The 11,752-nt window shown below is 38.2% G+C and overlaps 1 protein-coding gene and 1 long non-coding RNA gene across 2 annotated transcripts; both read left to right on the plus strand.

Annotated features, from left to right (window-relative positions):
• The first annotated feature begins 1,205 nt into the window (after positions 1–1,205).
• LOC112181345 lies at positions 1,206–7,619 on the plus strand. The gene is made up of 3 exons (XR_002928806.2): positions 1,206–1,423; positions 5,971–6,226; positions 7,190–7,619. It is a non-coding gene; the product is annotated as an uncharacterized LOC112181345 (long non-coding RNA).
• Positions 7,620–9,858: 2,239 nt separating this feature from the next.
• LOC112181343 (putative receptor-like protein kinase At3g47110) lies at positions 9,859–11,551 on the plus strand. Its single transcript, XM_024319729.2, has 2 exons — positions 9,859–10,948; positions 11,064–11,551. The coding sequence occupies exons 1-2, from the start codon at positions 9,883–9,885 to the stop codon at positions 11,483–11,485; spliced, it is 1,488 nt and encodes a 495-aa protein (XP_024175497.2). The 5' UTR covers positions 9,859–9,882; the 3' UTR covers positions 11,486–11,551.
• Positions 11,552–11,752: the final 201 nt, after the last annotated feature.

Below are 11,752 nucleotides of genomic sequence, written 5' to 3' on the forward strand. Positions count from 1 at the left end.
TTGTCGCCGGCGCCACTAGAGGATAATAGGAGAGGTCGGGCTAAGGCTCCTCCCTCTGGCCTCCGGTGCTCAGCGGCCTTTGACCACTAGAATTCTGGATTTTAGCTAGATTTGTGAAGCAGTTAAAGAAAAAAAGCTCCGGCTCCGACATGCTTTGATTTTCTCATCATATAATGGCATACTAGTTCAGTTCCATGACTTCCATCTAAAGAGAGCCGAATCAAATCCACCTAGTCAATTACAATTCCATCAGATCCAGATCCAAATTAGAATCTCTGAATTCATTTAAAACCTTATGCAAGAAGCCAAGAAAGCGAACCTCATTTTCTTCTTTAAGATTGAGAGTGCCGACGAAGGTGAGCGATTGTTGTGGTGGTCTCCTCGAGCTCGATGAAGTCGTCGGTGGTGATCCAGGACACCTCGGTCACTGTAGAACCCTCAGAATCGACGACGACGAACCATCGCCTCATCGAACCGTCTATTTGACCAGGACGAGGTCATTGTTGAGTGCTACAAGTACGGCTCCTACTCGAACTTGTGTGGCGGGCTTCTGACGGTCTTCACCTGCTGGAGCCTAGCGAGATGGTGTCGGAGGAAGGGTTTGCTGTAGTTGGAGGACGAAGAAGAAGAGAGATGACTTCCTCGGGAGAGTCGTAGAAAGAGAGATTAATTTGATATTAAATGCTTGATTTCTTAGGTAAAAGGGTAAATTCGTCAGAGATGGAAAAATTAGAGGATGCAAGTGGCTTTATGAAGACAAAAAAAGTTGTATGGTTTTATGACTAATTAAAGTTTCAAAATAAGAGCAACTCCAACAGATTCCCTATATTTTGATTTTTCTCTCTACTTTAGGGATTAATGAGTCTCTTTTGCTCCAACAGATTCCCTATAACTATCTCTATTTTAGGGAATGTGAGGAGAGAGAAAACTAAATTCCCTATATTTACAGCAAACTCTCCAAAATTTTAAAGAAGAATATAGAGATTTTATAGATTACCCTAACCTAGGGAATCTGTTGGAGATGGAGAAAAAAAATAGGCTAAAAGTTTGATTTTTGCTTCTCTATAATACAAAAATTATAAGAAAGCTGTTGGAGTTGCTCTAACACTTGTGTGTAATTTTCTATATTTATTTAAAAACATTTTCTTTTTTTTCTTTTTTAAGCGGTAGAATGTTTGGGAGTTGGGACAATACTCCATTCGTACTCTATTACCTTTTTTTTTTTTGGTAATGATACTCTATTACTTTTTGGGTGGTGAAGTTCTCAGAAACCCAAAACAGAAAAGAAATGGCAAGCGCTCCTTCTCCTCCGTCGTCGTTGAAGGCAAACATGGCAGCAGGAGACCCCAAATTCGATCTCGTGAAGCAGATTGGCAGCCACGAGGTTACAATAGCAGAGCTCAATGCTCTTTCATCGTCCCGGGTATCTTTCTTTCTCTCTCTCTTCTCCCAAAATAAAATCCAAAATTTATGATTTTTGTTATTTGTTTCATCAACCCAATCTTATGAATGCGTTGGAATAGTATATGAATCGTGTTTGAGTAGAAATTTTTGGCTATTTGGTTTTGGAAAAAAAAAAAAAAATTTGAAGTTGGGGGTGGGAGTTTGGTTACGCAGACACTGTAGCTATTCCTTCAGGTTTGGATTTGATTTGTGCATTTGAGAGTTTCAGAATCTGCTTCACCATTTGGACTCTATTATATGCACTGATGAATAGTTGTTAAGACGTATTTAGGTTCTGTGCTGCCGATGAGGTTAGTATAACTGTATGAGCAATTGATTCAGAGTCACTAAAGCAGGGGCTTGCATATACTAGTTGTTCATTTTGATATGCTGTAGAGTTTTGTTAATTAGTAAGCAATTCATCACTGCTAAGAGTCTCTCTCTTTTTCTTTCTAGCATATTGGTTAGTTGTACATCTTATAATGCAGGTTTCAAATTTCTATGAATTACTTTCATACCGAACTTTAGTCAGAATTGAGCATTATTTGCACTTTAGTCAAATCATACTTACATTAACTTTCATCGATAGCAATCTATTTGCTGATTAGTTTGGTGATAATTGGTTTCCAAAGACATCTAACTAAAGAATAAGCATCCTCAATGCTTGTGTTGATTATACTTTAGGTTGGATGACTTATTCATGTAAATACTATTCCCATCACTCATCACTAGTTTCTGCTGCCACCAGTTCGTTTTGAGTTCTCAGAAATCGAACATTACTCTTTTTTCCCCCTCCTTTAGCACCGACTCATTGTCACCACCTTCTATTTCTCCTGTCTCCTCCTATTCAACTTCCCAAGGCCTCACATAAATCTTGTTGGAAAATTTTGACTAAAATTGAGAGAAAATTAGGAGTTAGAAGGTGGAGAGAAAAAATCTTTTGATTTTGTCTTATTCTTGATGATTCAATAACAAAATCAAAAATAAAAGAATTGGGAAGAAGGTGAGAAAGAATTTGTGATAGTCTTGGGTACCACTAAAGTCCGAACAAGTGCGTCAGAAACATTATAAATGTCTTGATGTTAAGGGCAGAGAACAGTGATGTTGAGTATGGGAAGATGATTCAGACCAGAATATTGACAAATGAGTTTGGTAAGGGGTTGCTGCTCTGAAGCTCATGCAAATGGCTACAATGAAGCATCACACCTCGTTCTGACAGTCTCATTTTACACAAGTCCAAAGTACCTGAACAGTTGATTGATTCTGAAATCATAGTGATGCAGGACCAATAGACGAACCTGCAGAAGTAAGGATGTTGTCGGAATAATCTGCTGTGAACTCAAGAAACAGAAAATTAACTACTGGAGTTAGACCAGTAGGTTCTAAGAATCACACCTAGGATTAGGTTGCATCACACAAACCTGGAGAGAAGCAAAGAACCTTCTTTGCCACGTCTCTTTTAAACTTTTATTGGCTTCTGTCATGTAGATCCTCCATCACATAGGATAAACACATGAATTGGAGAACAATTGATTTGGATGAGAAGTGAGGGCTGAGGATGATGGGAATGGTTTTCATTGGAGCGATTTTCCAATTGAAAGTGAATTGAAGGTTGTTCGGAGGACGAAGCAACTCAAATATGGCTGAGATGTCTCATCTGATGGAGGTAATGACTAAATCATGGATGAGATTGATTTTGATGTAAGGACTTTCTTATTTGAGCACATGAGAGGGAAGAATTAGCGAAGGAAACCACTTTGCCAGTTGAAAAACAGATGCTTAAGGTGGCAATCTCTGGAGAGCAGCCGTCATGTTACAAAAGAAGAAATACTGAAGTTTATGCTGGTGTCGAATGATATTTGCTAGGATTGTCAATCAGCAAAGTGAGGAGGAATGGTTGATTGCTGGCCAGAATGGCTTCTCAGCATTTCAATTGGAGGATAGTGGGGTGTTGTTGCTAAGGGAAGAAGTAGAAAAGGAGGTAAGTGGAAGATGGAGTAAAAGACATTTCAGGTGAAGTAAAACATGAGAAGAAGGGGGCAGGAAGTAAGAAGGGGAACAGCAAACGGTATGAATGACGATCATTAGCTGGAATCCATGGAATATAAGTGGGGTGGCGGGCCGTAGAAAAAGGCAAGTAGTGAAGGATCAGCTATGTAGAAGTGGTGCTGGTATGATCGGCGCAAGTGGAAGATGGAATAAAAGAGATAACTTGTTTGAAGTAAAAGATGAGAAGAAGGGTGCAGGAAGTGGAAAGGGGACAGAAAAAGGTATGAATGAAGATTATTAGCTGGAATGCCTGGAATAAAAGTGGTCTGGTGAGCATTAGGAAAGAGCAAGTGGTGAAGGTTCCAAATTCCAGTGTTGGATTTCTCTATCAGAATGTGGTAGACGATGTGGTATTGTGATGTTACATATTAGTATATTACTAAGTAGATCTCTGTTGTGGAATCCATAGTGGGTGCTTTCTATTTCAGTTAAACTAGAACAGATAGGTGCAAAACTGGTGGTTATCCAGTGTTTATTGGCCTTATAAAGCTAGAGTGTAGCTTTTGGGAGGAGTTAGCAAACCGTGAGCCATGTTGGTGTGTAGGAGGATATTTTCATGTGGTCAGATTTACTTCCGAAAGATCAATGGGTGAAATGCAAAAGTGAAATTTGAAAAAATTTAGTAACTTCATTTTGGGCGCCAATATTTGTGATGGAGTTCTTCACAATGCGAAGTTCACTTCCTCTAATATGAGGTAAGAAGCAGTTTGCTGCAGATTCAATAGATTTTATGGTCGAGGGGAGACAAATTCGTAAACTTGAGGCAGCTTGCTCTTCCAAGGTAACATTTGATCATTATCCAATTCGTTGGGCATGCCAAAAGTAATATGGGGTCTGAGGCCTATAGAGCCAAGATATATGGTTGGAGCATGCTTCCCTTGTGAAAGATAAGTGGTGGGATGATGGGAGTTTCAAGATGGGAGGGTTAAGCCTAAATTTTAAAAAGAAAACTAACAGAATGGAGTAAAGGTTGGGAGACTAGGGGAAAGAAAGAAGAGCTGGATGTACAGCTGACTATATGGATGTATTGGAAGAGAGGGAGGGCCTGAATGAAGAAGAGGACGGACAGGCTTCCTCGAGGAATAGATTTGGTTAATTGGTCTTTATAGAGGGGAGTAATGGAGGCAAAGAGAAAAACTGCGGTAGTTGAAGTGATGTAGGGTCAACAACTCTAAATTTCATACAGTGACTAATTGGAGAAGGAAAAGATAATTGAGTAAGTTAGAGTAGTTGAGGACTTCTAATTTTTTCTCTTTTAAAAGGGGTAGTTGAGACTTGGATTGCTTTGAGATTTGAGAAACTTAATTGAGTAAGTTGGATCGCTTTAATTATGCAAGATTGTATTCAAGCTCTGAGAGAACTTGCTGGGGTCTTGAAGGATTGGAGTGGGGCACAAGTTTAGGCAAAATTGAGGTGAATATAAGCTCAATTTTGAGTTTCAAATTGCTGCTGCAAGGATAAGTCTCCAGGACCTGGCGGTTTTACAGTGCTATTATTTCAGCGATGCTGTGACAAGGTCTTTTGGAAATTTATTTATTTATTTTCAGAAATAGAATAGTTAATGCAGAAGGCAGATCAGTTCTTTGAAAATTTGGAATTAGAGACCCATAAGTCTGATAACCAACCTTTCTAATATCATTGCTAAGGCGCTAGCTGCTAGGCTTTGAGAGCTATGACTTCTGATAATATCATCACTACAGGTGCCCCCTATGTATGAACTGTTTTATCTTTGCATCAGTTTTGTTATTCTGCAGGTTTTGAACTTTTATTGAAAAGAATATAAGAATGGAAAAGGAAGAATACTTGAATGTGTTGGTTAGGAACCAGCAATAAATTAAGAAGGGATTTATTTCCTTAGTCCCTAGTCCCTAGGGTGAAAGACCCAAGCGGAATCTGGGTTTTATTGGCTGTACTTGGTAGCCATACTCCTAGCCCAGTTTCAGAGTAGGAAAGAGTTTGGAGAAATGAGAAAAGTAATAAACTACTTTGTAATAATAATTAGACGACGGAGATTTAAGGGAAGTTTTATGAATTACATGCAAAAATATTTCAAAGAACGGTTTCTTTGTGGGTTTGCTTTATGGACTATGCATCTAATTTATTATTTTTTAGTGGAATGTCTATTTCATGGGTTGTGGTGATTGCAGTTTCTTTTAAATCTCTGTGGATTCCTAAATGTGTTATTTGTTAAAATTTTGATGTTGTCATATGTAATCAAGCTTGTCAGTTAAGTCTCGGGGTCTGCATGTGACAATTTCATTTTCTGCTGAATTGTTAGTCAAAGATTTTAAAAAATGAGTAGGCTTGCTCTTTTGATTTTATTTTTAATCTGCTCTGGCTTTTAGTTTTCTTGAGGTTTCTCACTTTTCATTCTTTACTACATAAATTCAAAACCCAGTTGTCATTCTCATCCTTTCTTGTGGATGGAATGCTTTCTTACTTTACTGAAATGTGAATTTTGTTTTTCCTTAACTACAGACGGTGTATCAGAAGAATGGGAGCTTATTTTTCCATACGACAATCCAGAAAGCATCGGCATCTGAACAGAGTAGAAATTTTTCTATCAACTTCTAAGGTGACTTTCTCTGGCTTGGAAACAGCTCTACTGATGCAATTTTCCTTCTTCATTGTGGGTATTGGTCAGAATAACTAGATTTGGCTAAAGCAAGCCTTGGAAAGTTGAATTCTTCTTGATACGGCTTTGTCTACATTGATGCGTCGGCAGCTTTCTAAGGTAAAAAACCTGTGTGTTGATATTCACATTTATCATACATGTATTGGAGAATGAATAGCAGATTGCATGCAGATGCAGTATGTTTATGGGTGCAATTTTTTTTTTGTCCTGCTGCTTATGATCAATAGCTTCTGCATCCAGCCAAGGTAATAAAGGAAAAGTATTGCAGAAAATGTTCCCTTGACCTGTCCCTGTAATGATATATGTAAAGTAGTCTTTATATCTTGTCAATACATAATCAAGTACAAGCCTTGTGGACAAGTGCCCACCACAGCGATATTAGTCTGAACTAAATAACAATCAAGTACAACCATTCTGTGTAAACCTAGGTGTGTGTCATATTTGTGTGAGTATAAGGGTCAGGTTGAGGAAGGTTCTTTTATGTTGGTGGTGCGCTATACAGTAGTCCGGGTGGAGAAATCAAATGATTAGGGGGCTGGGGGGTCATGATGATTGGATTGAGCGAAATATGGTTCAGAAAGAAATTGAGATCTTTGGGTGGTGATGGTGATGGATAGAACTGGGTCCCGAGGAAGAGATTGATGTCAACTGGATAGATTTGATATTAAGAAGACAGTTGGGAGGAGACAAAATTAAGGGTATATTTAGTATTCATACTAGAGGATAACCATATGGGGGTCTAAGTGTCTCAACTAAACCCCGAAAGCTACCTATAAAACCTTCGAAATTGTTTTGGTATTCCTCTCATAGCTTTAACCAAATAACTTTTATTGCGTGATATGTTCTTCAAGAGGAAAAGCTCCTGTTCACTACCTAGCGAATGAGTCATAGTTCTTCAAATCACATGAGGATTGATCTGATGCTCATATTTTCTCATTTCTGGTTCTTGCATTTCAAATTAAGGGATTTTGTGTATGGTTGATGACTCGATTTCTATTCATGAGGACTGATATGATACTTTTATTGTTTTAATTGGTCCTTTTTTTTTTTTTGGTTGAACAGGATAAAGAACGAGTGCATTTCTTTTTGCATAGAATTGTGCTGCTTGGGAGTTGAGGAGACATTTTCCTTGTTTGTTTTGGTCATAGAACAAAATTTCCTTTGCTTTTTGTATTTCTATTCATGAGGACTGATCTGATACTTTTACTGTTTTAATTGGTCCTTTTGTTGTTGTTGAACAGGATAAAGAAGGGGTGCATTTCTTGTTGCATAGAATCGTGCTGCTTGGGAGTCGAGGAGACATTTTCCTTGTTTGTTTTGGTCATAGAACAAAATTTCCTTTGCTTTTTGTATGTCTCGGTGTTACCATCGTTAGCTTTTAGCATATAGATATATTATTGAAGAGAAGTAGTCATGGAAACTTTTGGAGAAGAATGTTGTACAACTCAAATATGACTTTTGAAGTATATTAATGAGTTATTTTCCCGGAATACCTTCATCTGTTTTAGATTTATTGTGTTCTTTGTAGTTTTACATCTTTGCACCATTTGGTGATCCCTTGCTTCTGCTGTTTCTTAAGTAAGTGCTATTTACATCCCACATTTCCGTCACAGAAATGTCAACTAAGATCAGAAGTTAATTTCCTTTTCCATCTCTGCTCATTAGTAAGAAATCTTCCACGACAAAGCAATTATGTGAAGCATTTATGAGCAGCTTCCAAAGATGCTTGCAATTCTGTTAAGCATGATTGACAGTAAACTTACTAGATGTGCGCCACCAAATTACTGTATCAGCACCCCTATCATGACAACCAGCTGGAATCAAACAATTTGATCATTGCCTGGTGGAATCATATTCAATCCTTAATACCAGCTTGGTGGGCAACCATTAAACCATGAAGGAGCCCCAAAGAGAGGCAGAGTATATAGAGGGTGATTTCACAAGTTTGTCTGTAGCCACGTCCTGTTTCACCCCTTTATTTTTTTGCAAATTGGGAGGGAAAACGAATTTTCTTCCAAAATTAGAGAATAGTTGATAACTTCCATCAAATCAAGACCAAAACACCTCTGATAGTATTGAGTTACATAAAAAACTGGCTGGTCGATGAAGCCAGGTTTGTAGGAAAATGTGGCAGAATGGTCTTATATTTTAGTCAAGCGTGTGCGCCATAGTGCACATCAGTCTTGCTGTGTTCCATTTACTGTTGAGGCAGTTGAGCACTTAACTAATATTACATAGTGGATGAATCCAATTTTCTAATTTTGAAATCTTAACATGCTAAGAATGCCGGATACCAACTGATCCTCGTGCAAATTTCAGAACACTAAATAAGGGGGATCTCATAAAGATAACACATCACAATTTGTCATAGTAGGGTTAGCCATGCCAAGAAAATGTTATCTGAAACATAGAAGCATCGCTGTTGTTTAATATTGGTTTATAATGCAAATTTGATCATACTGTATTTTACGATGCATATGTACGTTGAATTAAACAAGTTGGAAAATTCTACAATGTGTTAACGTATGACATGCATACAATTGCTTTAAAAGTGGTAAAATGAGTCATCAAAATAGTAATATTAGTTTACAAAGTGGTAACATGAGTTCTTAAAGTGGTAAATTTTCTTAGTTTACCATATGAGTCCTCAAAATAGTAATATTAGTCCTCAAAGTGGTCACATGAGTTCTTAAAGTGGTAAAAATAGTTGATGTATGAGAAATGTTAACATACCATAGCTTTACCCTAAACAAGTCTAACTACCTAAATGAATAATAAAACATTAAATTAATAAAGAAATTAACATCGATATATAATCATGCTTCCCAGTCAAAATACCAATCCGCGGACTCTAAGGTCTCCAAGACGCCATTGATTTCATTTTTAGCTGAGATATCAAGAATTGGAATTTTCGGGGTTTTGAGGCCACTACGTGCATGTTCAACGCCTCCTATGTGGCTATTATTTTTCTATAGCTCATTAGTCCAGCTGAAGACTGGAGTCAACTGTATATGATTGAAAATTCAATGGAGAAAAGAAAACTGGTGTAGATTGAGAGTGAATTGCGGTTGAATGAGTCATAGAATTAGTCCCCCTTTCACACGGATGACTTTGTTTATGATAAGATTGGCAAATCTGTGGTCTATAGACTCAAGCTATTCACCATTTTTTTTCTCTTCAGTCTTCACAGCAACTTGAGAAACCTTGCATGAAATTTTCATTTTAAACTCTGCTCCCAAATTCAAAAACTGAGCTAAACTTTCTGGCCTAAATTAATGGAGATCTCATGCATGGGAGTGAGGATTTGCTTAGTATATATGCTACTGTTCCCCCTGATGATCATCAACTTGGCCTCTTCAAATCTAAGAGGAAATGAGGTGGAAAGACTATCCTTGCTTGCCTTTAAATCTGAAATAGTCAGTGATCCTCTGGGCATCCTTAGCTCCTGGAATGATTCCTCCAACTTATGTGATGAGTGGCGAGGGATTACTTGCGGCCGAAGACACCAGCGAGTCACGGTTCTGGACCTCCAGTCCAGCCACCTGATGGGCATTCTATCTCCACACATCGGAAACTTGAGCTTTCTCAGGACATTAAATCTTCAAAGCAATAGCTTCAACCACACCATTCCTCAAGAAATTGGTCGATTGTCCCGGCTGCAAGTACTACACCTCGGGAACAACTTCTTCGAAGGTGATATCCCCAAAGAAATTAGCCGATGCACAACTTTGATAAGTTTGCACCTGAACGGAAACATGTTGCATGGGAGAATTCCTGAATCTTTGAGTTCTTTGCGGCAGATTCAAGATTTTGACCTCTCTCGTAACAACTTGTCTGGAACAATTCCCGATTATTTGCAGAATTTCACCTTCTTGCTCAATTTGAACCTATCCTTTAATGATTTTGAAGGTGAAGTAGGAGTTTTCAGGAATACAAGTGTGGTTTCTATTATGGGAAACACACGAATTTGTGGAGGTGTACCTCAGTTAAGATTGCTCAATTTTATCTCTAATCGATCCAACTCAAATAAGCCAAAATCATTTTCTAAGTATAAACCAATTATCCCATTTTTTTGTGGGACAATTGGAATGATTATCCTAGGGGTGTGCTTTGTACGCCTCTATAGATCCAGAAAAGAAAGAGTTGAGCAAAGAAAAGCAAGAGTTCAGTCAACTTCAGAACGATCATTGGACATTTCATTCTTAAAGTTGTCATATGGAGATCTCTTTCAAGCAACTGGTGGGTTCTCTTCTTGGAATTTGATTGGGGCCGGTAGTTCTGGTTCTGTGTTCTGGGGAGTTCTCGATCAGCCAAAAGAAAGAATTGTTGCTGTCAAAGTACTCAATCTTCAAAACGCGACTACTTCTAATAGTTTCATAGCTGAATGTCAATTCTTGAAAAACACTAGGCACCGAAATCTTGTCAAACTAGTGACTGCTTGCTCTAGTATTGATTTTCAAGGAAATGAGTTCAAAGCTTTGGTTTTTGAGTATATGATGCATGGAAGTCTAGATGAGTGGCTGCATGATTCAGCTGACAGAGTAGTTGAGCTACCCATTGTGGAGGTGCATTTGAATCTTATCCAAAGGGTAAATATTGCCATTGACGTAGCTAGCGCTTTGGATTATTTGCACAATTATTTTCACACCCCAATAGTTCATTGTGATTTAAAGCCCAGTAACGTTCTCTTAGAAAAAGACATGACTGCCTGTGTTTGTGACTTTGGTTTGGCAAGTTACCTCCCGAACACTTCTTGTCCGGTTTCTTCGCTAGAACGCTCTTCCAATTCGATAACGGGTACCATTGGCTATATTCCCCCAGGTAATACTGAATTGACCAATGCTTCAAATTCTTTCCTGAGATTTACAAGAAAATGCAACTTCTTTATTTTAGTTTATGACTATAACCAATATGCTTTTATGCAAATAATGTATAGAGTATGGCATGGGAAGTAAGGTTGACACCTACGGAGACGTGTATAGCTATGGAATCCTGTTACTAGAGATGCTTACTGGTAAGAGGCCAACAGATGACATGTTTACAGACGACATCGACTTGCACAATTTTGTTCTGATGGCTTTGCCTGAACGTGTGAAAGAAATATATGATCCTGTGCTTCTTCAAGAAAAGGAAAGGAGCACTAGTACAAATCCTGCAAGCAATAGGAATGATGTCCAAAATGATGAAACACGAAGAGTTGAAGAGTGCCTTATTTCCATTGCTAGGATAGGAGTTGCTTGTTCTGTGCATTTGCCCAAAGCACGAATTGAGATTGGGAAAGTTTTAGCTGAACTACGTGTAATCAGGGATGTACTGACTGGAACCAGGATGCCTAGAGAGCACATGATAACTGCTTAAGGCCTTAGCTGCCAATGATACAGTTGGTTGCTGGAGAGTCCAACATAGTGTGACGGACAAACCAGCTTTCACTATTTGGTGAGTCCAATATATCATTTAATTTATGTAAAACTCCCAAGAATTTGTCCGGATCGATGTTACTATAACAGTTCATTGAGTCATTTGTATTTATTCACAAGGAAAGTAGAAATAACCAAACTGAGAATACCTTTGTTTGCGGTGTTCTGATTGAGAATCAAATCTCTTCTTCTAAGACACATTTTAAGA

Source organism: Rosa chinensis, unplaced genomic scaffold (assembly GCF_002994745.2).
Source record: "Rosa chinensis cultivar Old Blush unplaced genomic scaffold, RchiOBHm-V2 RchiOBHmChr0c29, whole genome shotgun sequence".
In the NCBI taxonomy this organism is placed as follows: domain Eukaryota; kingdom Viridiplantae; phylum Streptophyta; class Magnoliopsida; order Rosales; family Rosaceae; genus Rosa; species Rosa chinensis.

Excerpts from the sequence above, each read along its gene's own strand:
- LOC112181343 (XM_024319729.2), top strand. The coding sequence starts at position 9,883 with ATGTTGCATGGGAGAATTCCTGAATCTTTGAGTTCTTTGCGGCAGATT. Across the intron at positions 10,949-11,063 it reads CATTGGCTATATTCCCCCAG|AGTATGGCATGGGAAGTAAG; the intron begins GTAATACTGAAT and ends AATAATGTATAG.